The 19,936-nt window shown below is 41.6% G+C and overlaps 2 protein-coding genes across 2 annotated transcripts; one reads left to right on the plus strand and one right to left on the minus strand.

Moving 5' to 3' along the window:
- Positions 1 to 1,673: 1,673 nt before the first annotated feature.
- LOC115371884 (ribonucleoside-diphosphate reductase large subunit-like) lies at positions 1,674 to 10,373 on the plus strand. The gene is made up of 19 exons (XM_030069480.1): positions 1,674 to 1,840; positions 2,948 to 3,036; positions 3,941 to 4,118; positions 4,441 to 4,541; positions 4,622 to 4,681; positions 4,776 to 4,815; positions 4,933 to 5,095; positions 5,200 to 5,341; positions 5,676 to 5,759; positions 6,303 to 6,464; positions 7,419 to 7,498; positions 7,587 to 7,788; positions 8,304 to 8,453; positions 8,551 to 8,772; positions 8,876 to 8,952; positions 9,062 to 9,197; positions 9,292 to 9,387; positions 9,508 to 9,696; positions 9,793 to 10,373. The coding sequence occupies exons 1-19, from the start codon at positions 1,822 to 1,824 to the stop codon at positions 9,982 to 9,984; spliced, it is 2,382 nt and encodes a 793-aa protein (XP_029925340.1). The 5' UTR covers positions 1,674 to 1,821; the 3' UTR covers positions 9,985 to 10,373.
- Positions 10,374 to 11,986: 1,613 nt separating this feature from the next.
- Positions 11,987 to 19,407, minus strand: LOC115371679 (short transient receptor potential channel 2-like). Its single transcript, XM_030069153.1, has 13 exons — positions 19,369 to 19,407; positions 18,241 to 18,933; positions 17,947 to 18,147; positions 17,635 to 17,799; positions 17,064 to 17,238; positions 16,788 to 16,988; positions 16,536 to 16,698; positions 16,050 to 16,142; positions 14,747 to 14,939; positions 14,500 to 14,627; positions 14,334 to 14,406; positions 13,420 to 13,543; positions 11,987 to 13,104 (listed from the first exon to the last, which is right to left on the minus strand). Exons 1-13 carry the CDS (start codon positions 19,381 to 19,383, stop codon positions 12,242 to 12,244), a joined length of 3,087 nt encoding a protein of 1,028 aa, XP_029925013.1. The 5' UTR covers positions 19,384 to 19,407; the 3' UTR covers positions 11,987 to 12,241.
- Positions 19,408 to 19,936: the final 529 nt, after the last annotated feature.

Consider the following 19,936-nt stretch of genomic DNA (forward strand, 5'->3'; position numbering starts at 1 on the left):
TGTGTGTGTGTGCGTGCGTGCGTGCGTGCGTGCGTGTGTGTGTGTGTGGGAGGGGGGGTGGGGGGTGGGGGATAATATGGGTTTTCAAAACAAATGTCGCCAACAGCAAAACTAACATTTAAATTTTAAATTTACAAAAGATATTAATATTTAAAATCATATTTAAAAAAAGATAAAAATTAGCTCATGTATTTTATTTTTTAAAAAATGACTTTTTTCCACTTCTTTTTTCCACTTATTTCTCAAGTACATGAAGTATAAATGCTACATACATTTAAAAAAAAAAAAAAAAAAAAAAAAAAAAAGTCGGAATCTTTAACAATCTAAAAGGATGATAATGTTTTAAGCCAAATAGAACACTGACAACTATGAAGACAAAAACACACACACACACACACACACACACACACACACACACACAAAGTTATTTGATGCAGGAATTTTATCTTGTGCAACACCCCCATTGCATGTACTTGCATCACTTTTATATACTCCTTTCATCCATGTTTTTAATTTATACGGTATGTGAGAGTTCTCAATTTTATTGTTGTATTTTTTCTTATTCTAATCTTAAATGGGTCATGCTGACTTTTGTACGATGCCAAATGTCTCAGATTTTACCAAAAAATATAATTAAAAAAATATATATATAAATTAAAAGGTTTAATTTTGTCCCCAGAAAAATTAAAAACACCTACCTTATACACTGTTATTGAAGCTAAGGAGGATTAGGATTATAACATTGTTAATGAGATCATGTGTATTGTTTTAAGTGAGTGTATATGACATAACATAAACATATATATATGTCAGGGCGCTGATTTATGCTCGTCCAGACAGAGAAACAATAAGGCTTTGATGATTTTCACATAACTTTTATATCTCCTAGGCTGTACTACTAGAGATCACAAAGACTAAGTGGCAAAATCCAAATATATATTTAAAAAATAAAAAATAATAATAATTTTAAAAAAGTTTTGGGAAATAAAATTAGATAATTAATTCCTCCTCAATATAGACTACAGTCAAATGAACAAGCTTGTTGTGAGTTGTCGTTTTCATTATCAAATTATTTTACCCCTCAGCTTCAGTGGTAAACACCAGTAAACAAAAGGAAGTGCACAAAATATCATTAGGTATTCTATAAGGCTTCTATAAGGTATTCTACAAGGATAGTATAGAGGCTAGTATAGATAGTTTAATTCCAAATTCCTAATATTTTATTAATAACATGGCTTGCTGTGATGTAATTAATAGTTTGCAGATTTGCAGTGACTTTTCAGTGATGGCTTTTGAATATATATTATCGGAAATAGGCAAATGAGATTAGTGCACAAAAGCAGTGGACCCTATTTTACCATTTATAGTCATTTACACTGTGTGCATGTATTATCTGATATAACAGCTGATGACTGTAACAAATTATTTAAAAAAAAAAAAAAGTCTGATGCAACATTGCTCTTGTCTTGAGACAAAGCAGCTGATTATATATTATATGATGCAGTATTTACGCAATTATATGAACTATCCCGCCATATTTTCGTTTACAAAATAACCGGAAGAGGGCTCGGCGACAAAATGACGCATTGTGATTGGTCGAGGCGCCCACACGGCTCGTCTCTGATTGGCCGAGCCGCTGACACAAAACGGAGGAAGCGGGGATTTGGGCTGTTTGCGCGCTCAGAGGCTCCAGCAGCGGAGACGAGAGGACTGTTTTATCTGTTTACCTGTGGCACAATAACTTTATCTGCTTTATAATAACCAGTGGAGGATACCGTCAGCTGCTGCCGTGTGTGTGAAGCCGTCTGAAGACTTGCTAAAATGCACGTAGTCAAGCGAGGTAAGTCAGACTAAATCCTGCTGACAGGTAACTCTTAGAGAATGGTGTGCTTGCTGGGTATGTGCTGGTCTGCAAATGTCCTCAAGGCAAACTGTGCTCTGAAGACAAATGCAGTGCCGTCAAAATGTTGTTTAGTAACTTGTGCTGTGTATCCACTGAGAAAATTAGCCCGTGCGCTTGTCCACTTTGTCATTTTCAGCCCCTAAAGTTCACTCCCATTTTATTACAACCTTTAAAATACAAATACATCAGAGCACTAACTGGTGCTGCACACAGTCAGTGAGGGCAACTTGTTGTGTTTCAGAGAGCCAGCAGTACTAAAAATGACACACACACACACACACACACACACACACACACACACACACACACACACACACACACACACACTCAAACCTGACTTGCACTTTGTTCCTTTGTTCAGGGAAATGAACGTTGACTGCCATCAGCTGGCGTCATGTCGCAGCTGAGATTTCAAATTCATTGTCAGCTTGCTAATCTGGTCTACCATGGCTGACTGATAAACTGAAAGCTTTATTTGATTTTTAAAAAAAATTATTTTAGTGTATTGGGCTATTAAATAAAGCATCAGCAAAACGTGCCTTTTATGGGCCCGTTTAAGATGAAATAATCCAACCTGGAGATAATGAATGGCAAATATTAAAGCATTTTGAGATTTTTTGTTAAAAAATAAAGAAAAATAAATATATATAAGTATGAATTTACAAGCAACACCACCAAACAAAGACTCAGCTGGTTAACTATATCGTTATAACAGAGCAATGCATGTCATTTCATAATGAGTCATTCAGTTCTCTCATAGTTTCAAACACAATTGATTTTCCCAATATTTCAGAAAAATGTTGATATGCAGATATTACGAAAAGGTCATTTTTCCTTGTGGTTTGAATGTAATTCACATTTTCTATCCATTCAGTCTCTGTTGGAGCTTTGTCCTGTCACCGCTTTTGTTTTACTTTTGGTTTTGACATTTTCATTACATTATCCTTTCATTCATCCATTGTGATAAGAATTTACTTGGTTTGTTTCTGAAGATAAAAAAATAAAGTTTAACCAAGAACCGTTGTTGTTGTTGTTGAATTTCAGATGGGCGCCAGGAGCGTGTCACGTTCGATAAAATCACCTGTCGCATCCAGAAACTTTGTTATGGGCTCAATTCTGACTTTGTGGATCCAGTAAGTTCAAACCTGTCTAGAATCATCTTGAAAACTAGAATAGTGCACAGGTGTGACTCTCTCCCTCCCTGCTGCTCAGCCGTAGCTGAAAAAACAATAGAGGAGTTAGAACCAGAGGATTTTGAATCACAATAACCACGAGATACTTTTCATCATACAGTCACAACTGTACAAAAACTAAGTTTAGCAGGATTAGCTGAGGACAGACACACGGACAGAAAAAAACAGTGTATTCCCTATCATTATAAGACTTTTGCACAGCACCCAATTTGATTGAACAGGAAATATGGGGAAAAAGTTTATGCAGAGCTCAAGCTAAATAAATCCAGGCCTGCCTAATAAAAAAACACCAAGTCTAATGTGAACTTGTACTTTCAAAAAAGAATTCAAGACATTTATTACCAACAACAGAGTTGATATTAATGGCTTGATGTGCTCTCAAAGATGACAACAACAACACGATTAATAAGACGATAACAACACACAGTATCAGAGACGAGGGTTGCTGTGCGACCAGTTTGTTGACAGTCTAGTAGCTCTGCACTTTCTAACGGTCTGGAAAACCACAGCCAGGTCAGCTCTTGTTTTAGACGAGACAGCTGTGGTGGTCGGGCGAGCTAGAGACTGATTGAAGAGAGGGAGAGGTGGCTTTTCAGAAGTTTTGAATCACCACGACCATGAGAGGTTCTTCATCATAGAGTCATAACTGTGCACAAAAAACAGTAGTGTGCAAGATAAGCTGCACACACACACACACACACACACACACACACACAACCAAAACACAAGATCCTCTCAGTGTCCACAGAGAAGCAGCAAGTGTTGGACTCAAGGTGCAGACGGGTTTCAGCATGTTAATGTTCGGCCTAGTGAAACCTTTTTGTCTCCCTCACTGCTTCCACAGACCCAGATTACAATGAAGGTGATCCAGGGTCTGTACAGCGGAGTCACCACTGTCGAGCTGGACACTCTGGCAGCAGAGATCGCCGCCACCCTCACCACTAAACATCCTGACTATGCCATCCTGGCTGCACGCATCGCCGTCTCTAACCTGCACAAAGAGACCAAGAAAGTCTTCAGCGGTGAGTGGGAGCTTACAGAGATACGGGAAAAAAATCATGTGGAAATGTCGACTACTTTTCACAAGGAAAAGCAGCAATAAGCTGTTAGGATTTGTTTTAGCATTTTGGCTTTCTCAGTGATCAGCCTAGGAGGAACTAACTAAAAAGTGAACAGGGAAAAATAGTAAAATGTGTGTTTTTTATTAATTCTGGTAGTGTTATCACTTTGAGACTTAGTCCTGGGACATAAATAAGCCTGTCTAACAGGGCACAGGTGATACTCTCATTACTTTCATTTTGTTTGCACTAATGCTGAACGTGTTTCTCATCAACGCTGCTCTAGATGTGATGGAGGACCTGTACAACTATGTCAACCCCTTAAGTAAACGCCACTCTCCCATGATCTCCAAGGAAACCCTCGACATTGTCCTTGAAAATAAGGATGTAAGTCACGTTAAGTTTTACATTTGAATTTCCTGTAATTCTTCATTACATTGCTTATGTGGTATCTTGTGTTTTTACAGCGTCTCAACTCGGCGATCATTTATGACAGAGACTTCTCCTACAACTTCTTTGGATTTAAGGTAATTTTCAACAGTTGATGACATTCCAAGTCTTATATGTATCCTCTGATTATAAACTAAATAAGTTCATGTAATTTGTCCCTGTGCTCCATAGACGCTTGAGCGGTCCTACTTGTTGAAGATTAACGGCAAAGGTGAGCTTCGAACAGGGTGTTTTGAATGCAAACCGCCACTGTCAGTCTTTTGCCAATGGAAGTCTCTTTAATTTTTTTGTTCTTTCAAATTAACAATAATCTATACTGTGTCTGTAGTTGCTGAGAGACCCCAGCACATGCTCATGAGAGTGTCTGTTGGAATTCATAAAAGAGACATTGAGGCGGCCATTGAGACGTACAACCTGCTGTCCGAGAAGTGGTTCACCCATGCCTCCCCTACACTGTTCAACGCTGGTACCAGCAGGCCACAGCTGTCAAGGTATGGACCACAAGAGAAAAGGCTGGTGATTGTAGGACCTGAGCAGTGATAATCTTAGTTCTGCTTTAAAAACTGCATACTCAGAAATTGTCATCATTTTGCAGTTGTTTCTTGCTGGCCATGAGGGATGACAGCATTGAAGGCATTTATGACACACTGAAGCAGTGTGCCCTCATCTCCAAATCAGCTGGAGGTATTGGAGTGGCAGTCAGCTGCATCAGAGCAACAGGCAGCTACATTGCTGGGGTATGTCAAAGTGAGATGCATGCCATTCTGGAGCATGCACGTTTTTTTTTTGTTTGTTTGTTTTTTGTTTTTTTAATTGCCAACCAACTGTGGTAAATGTGAGAAAACAAACTCGTCACTTCCTAATGAGTCAGTGGCAAAGATTTGGATTATGTTTGAGTTTGACTCACTCATCTAACTGTAAAGTGCAGAAGTGCAGGTAGTTTAAAAAAAAAAAAAGAAAAAAAAATGCTATATATATAATAATACTATTTATATGGATGCAAAATGTATGTCGACTAGAAATGGTCACTGTAGTTTACTATATGTTATACTTCTTGTCCTTGTTTCTCAGACAAATGGCTGTTCCAACGGTCTGGTCCCGATGCTCCGAGTCTACAACAACACAGCACGTTATGTTGACCAGGGGGGCAACAAGGTAATGACTGAGATTTAACTCACCTTACCGTGGTGTGTATTAGGGGTGGGGGGAAAATTGATACAGCATAGTATCACAATATTTTGCACGGTAATATTGTATCAATACACTGACACCAAGTATTGATACTGTATCGCCAAGAATCTATGCAACATTTATAACAGACTTGGTCAATCCGTCTGCCTGACAAGCTCATTTTGCTGCAATAAAAATGACTGAAATGAAATGAACAGGATGAAAACTTTACTTTAAAACAGATCTTAATAATTTGCATTTGAAAAAAGGTAATATCTTACAATGCATTTTACTGCAATATTGCACAATGTTTAAAATTGCAGTACCATTGTATCGAGACTTAATTATCATCATAATATGATATTTTGGGGCCTCTGGTGATTCCCATTCCTAGTCTGTATCAGCGGTGTGCACCAAACATAGTTCCTATCCCATTCCTAAGCATGGGTACTGTTGCCTTTGTTTGCTCTGGAGACACCTCTGCTGGTAGGTACATTTCCTGCTCATTTTCTGTGCTCCTTTGCTCAGAGACCTGGAGCCTTTGCCATGTACCTGGAGCCGTGGCATTTCGATGTGTTTGACTTCTTGGAGTTGAAGAAGAACACGGGGAAAGAGGAGCAGAGGGCCAGAGACCTGTTCTATGGCATGTGGATCCCTGACCTCTTCATGAAACGAGTGGAAAGCAACCAGGTGGGAATTACAGGGGAAACCCTGCCCTGACTCAGGTCACACATGTGTTATTGTCATGATCAAGGACAGTCATAAACAACTGTCCTACTACAGCAACAACTCATATAAACAATGTTTAAACAATCATATAAACATTCTAGGTTCAGAAAGTCAGCATCCTATTTTGTTATCAATAGAGCCTTTTCATAAAGTGGTGAGAAGCATCGCAAATTGTAGTCTTGCTCCTCTGGTTTCTATCTTTAGAGCATAATTCTATTTCAGTGTTGATATTTGCTTTAGAAATCACTTCTTACAATCTTATTCCCCCCAGGAAGCACAGGGTCCCAAGACACAGTTCTATTTCTGAAACTTGCCCAAATTGATAAAACTCAAACTGACAACAAAATTAGATGCAATATGAATAAAAAGTAGGATTATTCTTTGAATCACATAGATAGATAGATAGATAGATATACTTTATTGATCCCCACCAGTGAAATTCTGTGAACTGGCCGAGAAACACAAAATGGGATTTGGTGCCACATTTTGTAATTGGCTACATGTTTTGTACTCGCTTTCCTTGTTTAACCCTTTGGTGCATCCCTTTGATGAATTATGAAAGCCTGAGTCATTTCTTATGTGTTTTTACTCTTCTTAGGGCATGAACACTTTTGTGAGTCTCCATACTTCTTTAAGGATGCAGGACTGGTATTACCATGTCATGATACTAGTATTAATATGTTTTCAGCAACAAGAATTGACAGTCTCTGCATAAAACTCAATGGAGGGGAGCAGCAGAGAGTACTCTAACAGCTGATATGCAATTCCACCATAGAAACCATTTCATTTAGGAGAAATGACTTTAAAACAGCTGTCCACTGTAGTGACCGCTCTGCGCCAAAGGGTTAAGAGGTTCATACCAGTTTTAGAAAGTTTATTTGGAAAATCTTATCCTGACTCACCACTTCCTTGCAGGATTGGTCTCTGATGTGCCCAGATGACTGCCCCGGGCTGAATGAATGCTGGGGAGAGGAGTTTGAGAAGCTCTACACAAGGTAATACCAGTACAGCAAAGAGTCTGTTTTTAACATGGAGGCTCAGTTTTCAGTGCTCATTTGTCTCATGGCTCCTGTATCTCCTCAGATACGAGCAGGAGGGCAGGGCGAAGCGTGTGGTGAAGGCCCAGCAGCTGTGGTATGCAATCATTGAGTCCCAGACTGAAACGGGCACACCGTACATGCTCTATAAGGATGCCTGCAATAGGAAGAGCAACCAGCAGAATCTGGGCACCATCAAATGCAGCAATCTGTGCACAGAGATAGTCGAGTACACCAGCAAAGATGAGGTGAGGGAAAGAAAACGAGAATGATCTCATTCAGGGTGATTAAAATCCTGGAAAATTCAGTAACTGTGATTATAGAATTTCCAGGCCCTGGAAAAAAAAGCCATGGAAATCTGACTAAAATGGCATCAACTCTGTTAAAGACTGATGAAATTTAAAAAGTTTGTCTCCACACTGGTCAATAAAGTTGAAAATTGCTTATTTTACTTCTGTCAGTAATTCTACCTGCATTTTTTTGTCAAACCAGTGGAAAATTGTGTTTCAGCTTGGGCAGAAATTTAACATGAAAAATGAAACAGGTTTATACAGCATTTTAAATATAGATTGGCTTGCACAATGTGTAGTTTATAGCTGTTAAAAAAAAAAAAAAAAAAAATAGGCTCTTGTGGTCATGGAAATTAAGCTCAAGTTCATGGGAAAATCATTGACCACTGGTTTAAAAAAAGTGTATTAACCCAGCATTCTGTCATTTCAACTCACTCATTACATTGCACTCTTGATTTCTGGTTTCATTTCAGGTTGCGGTGTGTAACCTGGCTTCCATCGCCCTCAACATGTACGTCACCCCTGACAGGACCTATGACTTTAAGAGGCTGGCATACGTCACCAAGGTCATCGTCAAGAACCTGAACAAGATCATCGACATCAACTACTACCCAGTGCCCGAGGTCTGCCTTCATGTCTGGTGTTGACCCTTTCTCATGCACACATCTCAGTTGTCCTCCTGTGGCTGTTAACAGATGTTTCTTCCTTCTTGTCTTGCAGGCTAAGAATTCAAACATGCGTCACAGGCCAATTGGAATTGGTGTCCAGGGTTTGGCCGATGCCTTCATCCTGATGCGTTACCCGTTTGAAAGTCCAGAGGCCCAGCTGCTCAACACTCAGATCTTTGAGACTATCTACTACGCTGCCCTGGAGTCCAGCTGTGAGCTGGCAGCTGAGCATGGCACTTATGAAACCTACCAGGGCTCTCCTGTCAGCAAGGGAGTGAGTAGTTTTACAAGAAGTTTAAATCTGTTGCCTATAGATTAGAATACAGTTGAGCAGTGTGAATTCAGATCACAGTTAAGACCCTCTTTTGTTTTCTTAGATCCTTCAGTATGACATGTGGGAGAAAACCCCAACAGATTTGTGGGACTGGAAAGCACTGAAGGAGAAAATTGCCAAGTAGGTCTCACTGAATGTCCTTATTGTTCTCATTATCCTTCATCTCACCATGTCAAACACCTACTGCATGGAGAGCTAATAGCTGATTTATCCTGCTGTTTGTCTTCAGGCACGGTGTGAGGAACAGTCTTCTGTTGGCCCCGATGCCCACAGCTTCCACAGCCCAGATTTTGGGCAACAACGAGTCCATTGAGGCCTACACCAGCAACATCTACACCCGCAGGGTCCTCTCAGGAGAGTTTCAGGTTAGCAGTGTCTGAGTGCTTTCACTGTTCTCGTGTCTCCAGGAGTGCTTGTCCGTGGCAAAGTTGCAATTTGTCCCTTCTGCCCCTCCTACAGATAGTGAACCCTCACCTTCTGAAAGACCTAACAGAAAGAGGATTGTGGAATGAGGAGATGAAGAACAAGCTGATTGCCCATAATGGGTCTATCCAGGTACAAGGTCACATGTAATCTTTTAAATGCAAACCCTAATGGAGTCTTTTGTAGCATTGCTCCCAGGATTTGAAATGATTTCTTGTTTGGCAGTTCATTTTTAACGCTTGATTTTCACAGGACATTGAAGAGATCCCAGATGATCTGAAGCAGCTGTATAAAACTGTGTGGGAAATCTCCCAGAAGACTGTACTCAAGATGGCAGCAGACCGTGGCGCCTTCATTGACCAGAGTCAGTCCCTAAACATCCACATTGCAGAGCCAAACTATGGCAAACTGACCAGCATGCATTTCTATGGCTGGAAGCTGGTAAGTCAACTGAGTAGGACTGAGGGATCACAATAAGATGAGCGATCATTAGTGTTAAGTGGCTTCATGTAAATCCCCGTCTCCTCCTCATTGCAGGGCCTGAAAACTGGCATGTACTACCTGCGGACCAAGCCTGCAGCCAACCCCATCCAGTTCACCCTGAACAAGGAGAAATTAAAGGACACCAAAGAAGCCAAGACCGAGGAGGAGAAAACAAAAGAGCGCAACACCGCCGCCATGGTCTGTTCGCTGGAGAACAGGGACGAGTGCCTGATGTGTGGCTCCTAAGTGCAGCTCCCTCCAACAAACACGCACCCATGAGCCCATTTACTTAATTCAACATCTTTTTAAAAAAAATGCTCTAGGACAGACTCAAGCTGCAATGAATGGTAGAGGCCTTCTTGTTTGTTTGGTTATGATGTCCTGATAATAATACTTTCCTTTGCCGCTGTCACATCACAAACATTATGAGTTCTTTTTATTATTATTTCATGCATTATCTTTGGAGTTTTATATATGCAAGTATTGTTGAATTAATGGATTATAATGAATTAATACTTGTTTTAAGTTTTGTTGTGAACACAGTTATGTAAATATGTGGGTCACAAGTTTAATGATTTCTGTTTGTATTTTAGATGTGTGCAAAATAAATTTTTTTTGTTGTGCTTTGATCTTAATTTAGGTGGGTAATTACTCCTGATATTGTCAACCAGTGCAGAACAGTTCTGAGATGTGTGAGCAAGCTCTGTAATATGAGAATTTAAGTTATTTACTTTTGTTGATACTAACCACTATCTATCAAACCAGGGCTGGTAATTTGAGATTTGAAAATTAGGATCCTACCCCCATATTACTAAGGTAATACCATACTCTTTACATCCAGAGGGAGAAAAATGTAGTTAAGGAAAGGAGAATGAGTGAGAGGGCAGTCATAACTGGTGGAAGGGGTAAAAATATTCAGGAAAAACTGCTTCCAAGCTGAGGACTAGATGATCAGCTTTTCAGCTCTTTTCGTATGTGCTTGCATGTGCTCAGAAATGCAAAATCACTCAAACTGGCAGTGCTACTTCTGGAGCCTCTTGCTCGTTCCTGTTAAAGAGCTTCTCTTCCATCGTGGGGATGTAGCATGTTGCTCGACCTCATGCTCTAACAATATTTTACTGGAGAGTGTGTAAGATGTTGATGGCCTTAGCTTCTGCTCAGCTATGCAAATAAGTTTTAGGCAAATAATGTGTAATCTTTATGTGTACACTCATACAACATCAAGATTAAAAACACTGATCAACATAGTGCTGAGTGCCATACATCTACTATATCTGATTTTGTGAGGTTTGCTCAGCCTTAACCAGTCCTCTTTGGTTATGTGAGCAGCTATCCTCTCTGTTTAGACGAAAGGACACGGTATCCCCTGCCTGTGATGTCTGAAGGCCCGGCTGTTTATACAGCGGAAGAGCTCGGACACGACGCGCCCTGGGACGGGCAGGCAGCACGATGCCTCAGGTGATGAATTAATGAGCTGGTGAGCTGATACATCCTCCAGGGAACACGATGTGTAAAGACAGCTGAGACCCGTAGCATCAGGTCTGCCACACTGAAGAGAAAGACGGCAACACAGTAGCAACCTCACCAGCCTGAGAGTCAGTGATATACAGTTAATATTCACTGTATCTTTTATTAAGTACACAGACAAAAAATGTGTTCAAATGTTGAAACAGTTTCAAAACGCAAAGTAGTGCAAAAGCTCAATTCAATATTCTGCATATTTTCTTTTGGGGCTCTGAGTATTATGGAAGGAGAAAGCAGTCGACATTTTGCTATGGGGGGGCTCTTTAATACAACCTTGTTTTTCTTCTGGCATTTTTTCTTCTGTTGAACAGTGCACTTTGTAAAGTGGCTGTGAAGAGCAAGACCTGAGCCTGCAGTGTTATGATCACTTGACACTTGTCCTGGTCAAGTGAAAAGTAAGACACTCCATATTGTGGCATTTTAAGTGTTTCACTGGACCAAAATATTTTGAGTTGCAAAGTATCCCGACTTCACTGCCACTGTTGCACAATTAGGTGTATCAGTGTGAATCACATGTTGTGGTGATCTCTGACGTGATGTTAGCATGCCACATTTATCTTAAAGTTTGGCCCACTGGTCACTTTACCCAACATCTGAAAAAAGGACCAGCACCAAAAACATCTCTGTCTGGCCCATATTTCTAACTGGTATGCATGCAAATGCAATATTATGAGGAAGTTGTAAATTTGAATGTGGTAGCTCTACAGCTGCATCCAGTTTTTTTAAGTAAGCAAAGTTAGCTAGACAAGTATAAGTTTTGTTGATTCTCACTGGACTTATTAATGATGAAGATTGAAATGTAGTTTTCAAAAGTTATTAATTCATACATTTTAGGATATAGAATAAAAACCAATACCAACTTTGAGCTATCTACCACAAACACAGATATCTTTGGTGCCAAATACTCCTTGGGCAAAGTGACCAGTGGCCCAAACTCCCAGATAGCAGGTCCTGTCCTTGCAGTGAAGTGCCACTGAGTTTAGGGATTTCCTGTTGTCCCATCAATGGACCCCTCCCCTTCCTGGGACCCAAAGCCAGTGTCCTGGGAGCTGTTGCTGCCTGTTGGGGAGGGAACCCCTTTCACTGCTGCAGGCTTGTCAGTGCTCTCCCTCACAACATCCTTCTCTGCTGCATTATGCTCGAACTTTCCACCCTTCATCCAACTTGCCTCCACTTTTTTCTCTTTTGCCTCTTCGTCTTTAATCTTTGCTGCTATGTCTTTCTCATCTGCCATATCTACCTTCCCACTGCTGCCTTTCCAGCCTCTGGCTTGCTCACCTGTTTTCTCTGTTTTGAGTTTCTCTCCTTCTCTTCTATCTTGTCCCTCATGTTGTATGGCCTCAGCTGCCACCCGATCCTCTACTTTCTCTACCTCAGTCTTTTCTGCTTTCACTTTTTCTTTTCCCTCTATCCACTTCTCTCCCACCTCTCCTTGTGCTCTGCCTTCCTCCATTTTCACAACATCGCAGTCTGATAACTGCTTTGACTGCTCTGCATATCCCACCCCATTCCTTTCCCTCTGTTCCGTATCTATCTGCAGCTTCATATCAGCTGATTCAAGCTTTCCTTCATCCACGTCCCTGTGCTGCTGCGGAGCCACCTCCTCTGCTCCATGATGCACTGTCACTTGAAGTGGTGCTTGTTTCTCATTTTGTCCGTTGTTAAAACCCCTGAAGTTATTCCTGGCACCCATGATGTATTTCCCCAACATGGAGGAGCCGTCCTTGTTGGATCCATCTCCTGCACTGCAGTTTTCATCCACCAGAAGCTGATGGACGACTTTCATGTCATTGTGCAGCCGGCTGACCACTTTGCTCAGCTCTGTGATCCGATTACCGACATCTGAGGGGAGAATAAACCATTCACAATACATCAAGTTGGCATTTGATACTGAATAATTATACTAGAGTTTCAACGCTAGTTTTAGTCAATGCTGTTCTTTTCCAAAGCTGCAGTGACAACCTTAGGCTTAGCGATTACTGCAAATGACACAAATGCATCCTCAGATTTTTTTTTTTTTTTTTTTTCAAGACAAGCAAGGGACCACATTTGAGGCTTGCTCGTCATGATACATGTCTCCCCCAACTGAATGACACACTGAATGATACACTTCATTACTTTGAGACAGTAATTTCAGCATTTTCATATACAGCTTACCTTTTCTTTTGCTCTCCTCAAACTCCCTGCGGGCTGACTCGATGTAGCGGTGAACCAGGGCGCTGATCACCTGCTGCCGGTAGGGGGACTGACTGTCTCCTCCGCCTGGTCCCATCCCATTAGACTGAAAAACACAGGTGACAGAAAACACCAAGACTTTCAGTGCAGTACAGAGTGTTAAGTGAAATACCTCAACCAAAACCTAAATATATTTTGTCATATAGTCCTACTCACCCTGAGAAGGTTAAAAAAAATGACAAAATGACAGAGCGTCTGTTTCAAACTCTGAATGTGTGCATGCATTGAACCGTTAAGAATTTGAAATAGACGCTGCTGTTTGTCGAGGTTGCCAGGCAATTCAATTTTTTTTTCAATTCTTTTTTTAAAATTACTTTATCTATGCATTTTATTTATTTATTTATTTATTACCATATATCAGAATTTCCCTGGTTGAGATCAATAAAGTATATCTATCTATCTATCTATATATCTATCAGAGGAGATATTTACATAATCTCAAAAACTACATATGTACAGAATAATAAGGCATACCAGAAAAAAAAAAATCAACATCCACATCTGAAATAGACAAATCACATATACACACAAAAGGCTAGGGGAAAAAAACGTGCATCATAGTGCATTTAGATGGGACAGAGCACCCTCAGGAGTATGACTTAACAGTTCCAGGCCAGGTAAACTATTAAACACATGGTTTATGAATGGGCCCCAGGCTTTGTCATATCTCTTAATGAAGCCGTTGAGGGTGCATCTTCTCCAGCTTGTTATTCTGCACCATGTCTTTGATCTACTGGCTGTATGAGGGAGGAGGAGGTACATCCTGCCATTTAAATAAAACTGAGCATTTGACTAATACAGGATGATATTGACGATAAACAGAAACATAAACTTACCAGGGAGGTGATCGGGGGATATTCTGGCCCAGAGTTGAGATTACAGCAGCAGCAGAAATTCCTGAAGATACCCCTGGAGCAGAGTTTTAAAAACAGAAAAGTGATGAACCTATACCCTTCAGAGTGAATGTTGTTTTTTGAGAAAGCTGGACACAGTATAACCCACCTTATGATGTAAAAGATAGCTTTGGGAGACGGGATGATGTTGAAGGGCACGGGCATGGTGAGGCCCTCTCGGAAGTAACTTAGATACAGCTTTGATCTGGCAAATTTCCACTCCACGTCCGCGTCATCCTGACAAAAATTGATGAGAAGTCACGTCCCTTCTTTGTTTCCTTTACTGGAGTTTGCAGAGTGCCATGGTGCAGCATTACAACTCTGCCTCTAAACAGGACAGGACTCGTTTAACTTACCTCAATTTTCTGGAAGGAGTTGGTGATCATAGCAATGAGCATGTTGAGCAGGACGATCACAATGACGAGCGTGAAGATCCCGTACAGGATCCGGCCTACAAACTCTGCCACCACAAAGTCTGGCATGTCCACGTAGTCCTGGTTGGCCACGCCAAACATGGTCCAGAACAGGAAGCGGAAGGTCTCATTAAACCTGCGGGATATTGGGTCAAGAGCATTATTATGATGACACTATTCTTTAGACCGTAATGTTAAAGCTCACATTGTCATTCACAACACACTGAGGACACAGCTGAAGTCGAAAGATATCTTTAAGGTAGAATGCAACCTGTTTTTGAAAACTGGAAAAAAAAAATACACTAAGTTTCTTATTTTGGGTTTGGGGTGTTGCTTTGTGTAGTGGCATCATTTCTATGGGCACTCATCCACACCTGCAGAAGTGTTGGGAAGTGTAAAGTAAAATAACTGTAATATTTCAATCATTTTCTCTACTTCAGGGACTGTTTTGTTAACTCATTGTTTAGCCATGTTTCACTGGTGCACCACCTATGAAGGTGTAATCTAAAGTCACACTAATCTCCCATGAAAAAAACAGAAAGTTTAGTTATTCATGAAAAGAATCCCAAACTTATAACTACGTGTTTGCTCTTTCAATTGCACACTGACTGATAGAAACTAAAGCTGCAGCCTGGACATCAGGACAGAAGTCGACATGTGTACATGGTATGGGCACCTTGGGTTTAAGAACAAAAAAAAAAGACTTATGAAAAGACTTTATGAACATGGCCTGTAAAATTATTGCGAAAAAGCAGAGACAACGAGGATACATATAAAAAATGCAGGTGAAACAAAAAGCCAGATAAATTGCATCTGATGCTGTTCACCCCGTTTTTAAAGAATTCATAAAACTGCCCTCGGGAAGATGATATAGAGCTGCTGCAGCAACCAAGCACATTCACGAAAAGTCTTTAATTCCAAATGCAAGAACTCTGCTATATTAGTAAACACCGTACACACTGGGTCCATGTCCATTATTGTTGCCTGTATTCTGCATGTTGTGTCTTTATTATTGTATGCATCGTGAAAGCACAGAGTAAATGAACTGTGTCTGAACATGACTCCCATATTACCAGTTAATGAGAAAATCTTACAGACCAGCTGCTAATTAAACATTTTGCTCAGGTGTGCTAAACTGGCAGCTGAGTGAGAATTCAAACCAGGACCCTTGTGGTCTCTTGTTAACCTCTGTAACCATGACGACACTGAGCTGGATGAACAGGATCTCGTATTCCTGTATTCTCACCTGCCAAGATGTGGAGAGATGACATAAGGGACGTAGAGGTTGTTGATACCGCAGAGGAAAGCCGTTCCAATGATCATTAATATGAACATGAACCTGGACAAAAATAAACATTTCCATTTATTTTGAAATATATAACGAAGTGTCACATCAGTATTAATACAGTATTGTTTTAAATTTAACACACCCTTGCCCTTGCGCATGATGATGCACTGAATTTTCATCAAGTTTGCAAACAGACATGATAAAAGTGAACTATGCAAAAGAGGGCTGAGGGCTGAATGAAGTGAGGAGTGTTTAGACTCAGCTGAAAAAAAAAAAAAAAAAACTGGAATAAGAGCATATAATCAGTATCATCAAATGTGATGCTTTATCCCATGTTTAGCTGAGTTTAAAAGGTCCTTATTACAATGTAGTTATACATAGTGCACCTTTACATTGACCAGTGCAAATACAGACTTTGAGGTGTTGTGGAGCCTGCAGTCGTACCTCATCATGTCATCAATCATCTTCCCGATGGAGATCTGCAGCGTTCCCAGAGACTCCTGGGCTGGCAGGATGAACGCCAGCCGAGTGAAGCTCATCATGCTGGTGACTGCAAACAGCACCTCAGCAATCAGCTGGGGGTCCTCCTGGTGCCACTCCTCACGCACTGCAAGAGAAGACAGACCGCTTTAGCTGAAGACATCTCAAACCCACCAACAGGTATTTGGATCAACTGTCTTCGTATGATTCTCTCACATGTCTGGGTGAAATAGATACACTCTGCCTCCCAGTTGGGATCATGGCACAGGAAGTAGCCTTTGAGCATGACAAGCACGCGTAAAGCAAAAGAGGCCAGGTACATGCTGAGCACCATCATGTCCAAGCAGTTCCACCAGTCCAGGAAGTAACTTCGCAGGCCTTCAATCCACACCTCCTTGCATTCATACCAGAAGAATCCTGCACGAGAGGGCATGGGGTTTATCATATATGCCACTGAAGAACCAAGTTAACGGCGGAGAGAGTAAACCTTACCGGCAACCCACACCATGTGGATCGAGCTGTGCAGGATGTTCTGCTGCCGTGAAGCAAAATTGTCTCGATACATCTCCATGGTTATGGACTCTCCGAGCAGTGCGATGAGGAACCACAGATAGGAGGCTGAGTGAAGCAGGAACTTGATGACAGGAATCTTGAGTGTCTTTCCTATCTGTAAAAAAGAAGAAAAACACATGAAATGTGAAAGCCAGGATACATTGCCTAGGACTTGAGGCATTGTACATGGGCAACTTTGCTTAAAGTTATGATCAACATTATTCTGTCTTGTATTTTTGTTTGCCATTGTCTTTGTTTGCTCTCCTGTGTCATACATCAATTCCATTCCTAATCACCCTTTTCTGGTAAGTCACCTCTGACTTACCAGGAGTGACACAAGATGTTTGATACCATTTTCACATCTGTAACATCTTGTCTCAGTTGGAAAAAGGGTATGTAGCTCAAAACGTCGCAGTATTTCTTTAAAACAATGCCCATGTGCCGTGGCTTATCAGAAATTACATGAATCACAGAAGTCATCCGTAATGTGAGGATTTTTAAGTATTATGACCTTTGACTTTGGTGCAATCCAGTAAATGAGGCAGAGGAGGGGCATGGTGACGAAGATTCCCACGGAGACCAGTAGCTTCCAGGTTGTCTTGCTGCCTCTCCAGCCTGCCAGGTTCCCACACCAGATCGAAGACAACACCTGCTGGCAGATAGGGTGGGCTACAAACTGCAGAAAGACATGCATACACACACACACACACACACACACACACAGGGTGCAATGAATTGTGAATCCAATAGAGCGTGAGCAACACATATTGGCATGTTTTCATTTTCTTTTCTGTGGCTGACAGCCGTTTCTATATGCAGCCACCTTCTTCTGGTTGTAGTTGACAGCCAGTCGCAGGCGTGACAGATTGGGGATGCCCTCCTCGAAGGCCAGCTGGTTCACGGCATCCTGGCTCTCATCTCCACAACTGTTCAGGATGGTGGTCACCTCGCTCTGGTTGCGACACATCCCCAGCAGCTCCACAGCAAACTCCTGGCAGAGCTCCTCCAGGGCCAGGTACTCCGGCTAAGGAGAAAGGCACCACAACGCAAATCAACAAACACCACAAACAATCCAGTCTGAAATTTAAGTAGCAATGGGTCTTGAGCGGCGTCAGACCTTGAACTCTGGCTCTTTCTTTGCGAGCTTGCGAAGCTCTTTGCTGAGGCTGAAAGCACTGAGCATGGCGTCCTCGGAGGTGATGGACAGGTAGGCGCGGCTGGCAATGCCACGGTACGTGTTGATGCGGGACAAAGAGAACTTCAGTAGGTCATACTGCCGGCCATTACGACACTCCAGACAGGCACAGGAGATCTTGTGTGGCCACGGGATGATATGACCTTTTTGGGTGAGCATCGTGACTATTTCATACAGGTCCTTCTGGCAGGCTAAGGTCAGAGGGGTCACCCCGGGGGCAAATTGGGAATTGTCAATAGAGTGGTCAAAGATGGCCTGAGAAAAGGAACGCACATCCATCTTGTTGGCTTTCTCCTGGTCCAGTCGGTCCAGCAGACGTTTAACCACTTGGGGCTGGTTGGTGTCCACAGCCACCAGCAGTGCCTCGTGAATCTGTCGGAAGTCAAACTTGACCCCCTGCAGGAGGGCATCCATGGCATCCTCGTTGCCCAGGCGGATCGACAGGTTGAGGGCCTCCCTCCACAGGCGATCTTCAGACTCATCCAGCTGGCGGATGATGCCATCGCCAGTCTTCAGCAGGCTACACATCATGTGTATTTTCCCCTCCTGGATGGCACCGATGAGCTCCGGGGGGAACTGCATCTTCTTGTTCACAATCTCGCGCCATTGATCTGGCTGCAAGAGAAAAAGAAACACAGGACAGCTGCCACTGATGGTGTTGTCCATTTTCACATTTTTATACCAAGATGACAATCAGATTGCATAAAAAATGCGATGATAAATAATGAATGTGCTCATGTGCTTGCATAAAATGCAACTAAGAATTTATAATTAAGGCAACTGAGGCATCGGCAAATATATTCTAGGTGGTGAAAAGGAAAAGTATGAGTGCATGATTTAATCTACTTTTCTAGCATTCAACAAAGTGTGGATCCTGTTTGAAGGAGATAAACAACTGGTTAATAAAATATGCACATAAATTGTGGGATAAACAAGAGGAACAGTTAATTTTTAGTGCAGTTTTAATCTAGTACAGTTTTAATGGCATGCATTAACTATTAACTATTATCACAAATTCTACCAACTGCCTGTAAACATATTTGTGCTTACCGTGAGGTTTTCCATTTTTGAGAAAGACAGCACAATTTTGAGTGATGACTCTTCAGTGAAAACAGAATAAGTCTCTAAAGATGTAAAATATATTTTCCCAGCTTTTTTTTAGGTTCAGAGATAAAGTTGAAAGATGAAGGCATCCGCAGGCTTGAGCAGATTGCACAAGCAGCTTCAGTGAGAAGAGAACTGAGCACCTTGGAGCCCTGTGATCATGTGCTGTCGGCTGACTGCATGGAATCAGCGCCCACTAACTAAATAACACATTTCAGTCCCCATGGGGCAAAGCCAATTAAAACGTAACCGTTTCAAAGTATTTCACGCTTGGCATGGCCAAAGCCAGACACACTGTCCCTGCATTCAAACAGGAATTAACTCTGCACTCCCCAGTGGAAACAGTGCCATGGTACAATTAAGGTAGCTGTTACTGAACAGGCAGCAGCTGTCATCAGTCCCCAGAGGAGCTGAAGGAGTTCACAGTTGTAGCAAAACAAGGAACAGCAAGTAAAAGATAGCATTATTCTTTTCACATCTTCATTTTTTTTCTCTTTCTGCAGAAAACCTGCAG

This window comes from Myripristis murdjan, chromosome 14 (assembly GCF_902150065.1).
Source record: "Myripristis murdjan chromosome 14, fMyrMur1.1, whole genome shotgun sequence".
Classification (NCBI taxonomy): Eukaryota; Metazoa; Chordata; class Actinopteri; order Holocentriformes; family Holocentridae; genus Myripristis; species Myripristis murdjan.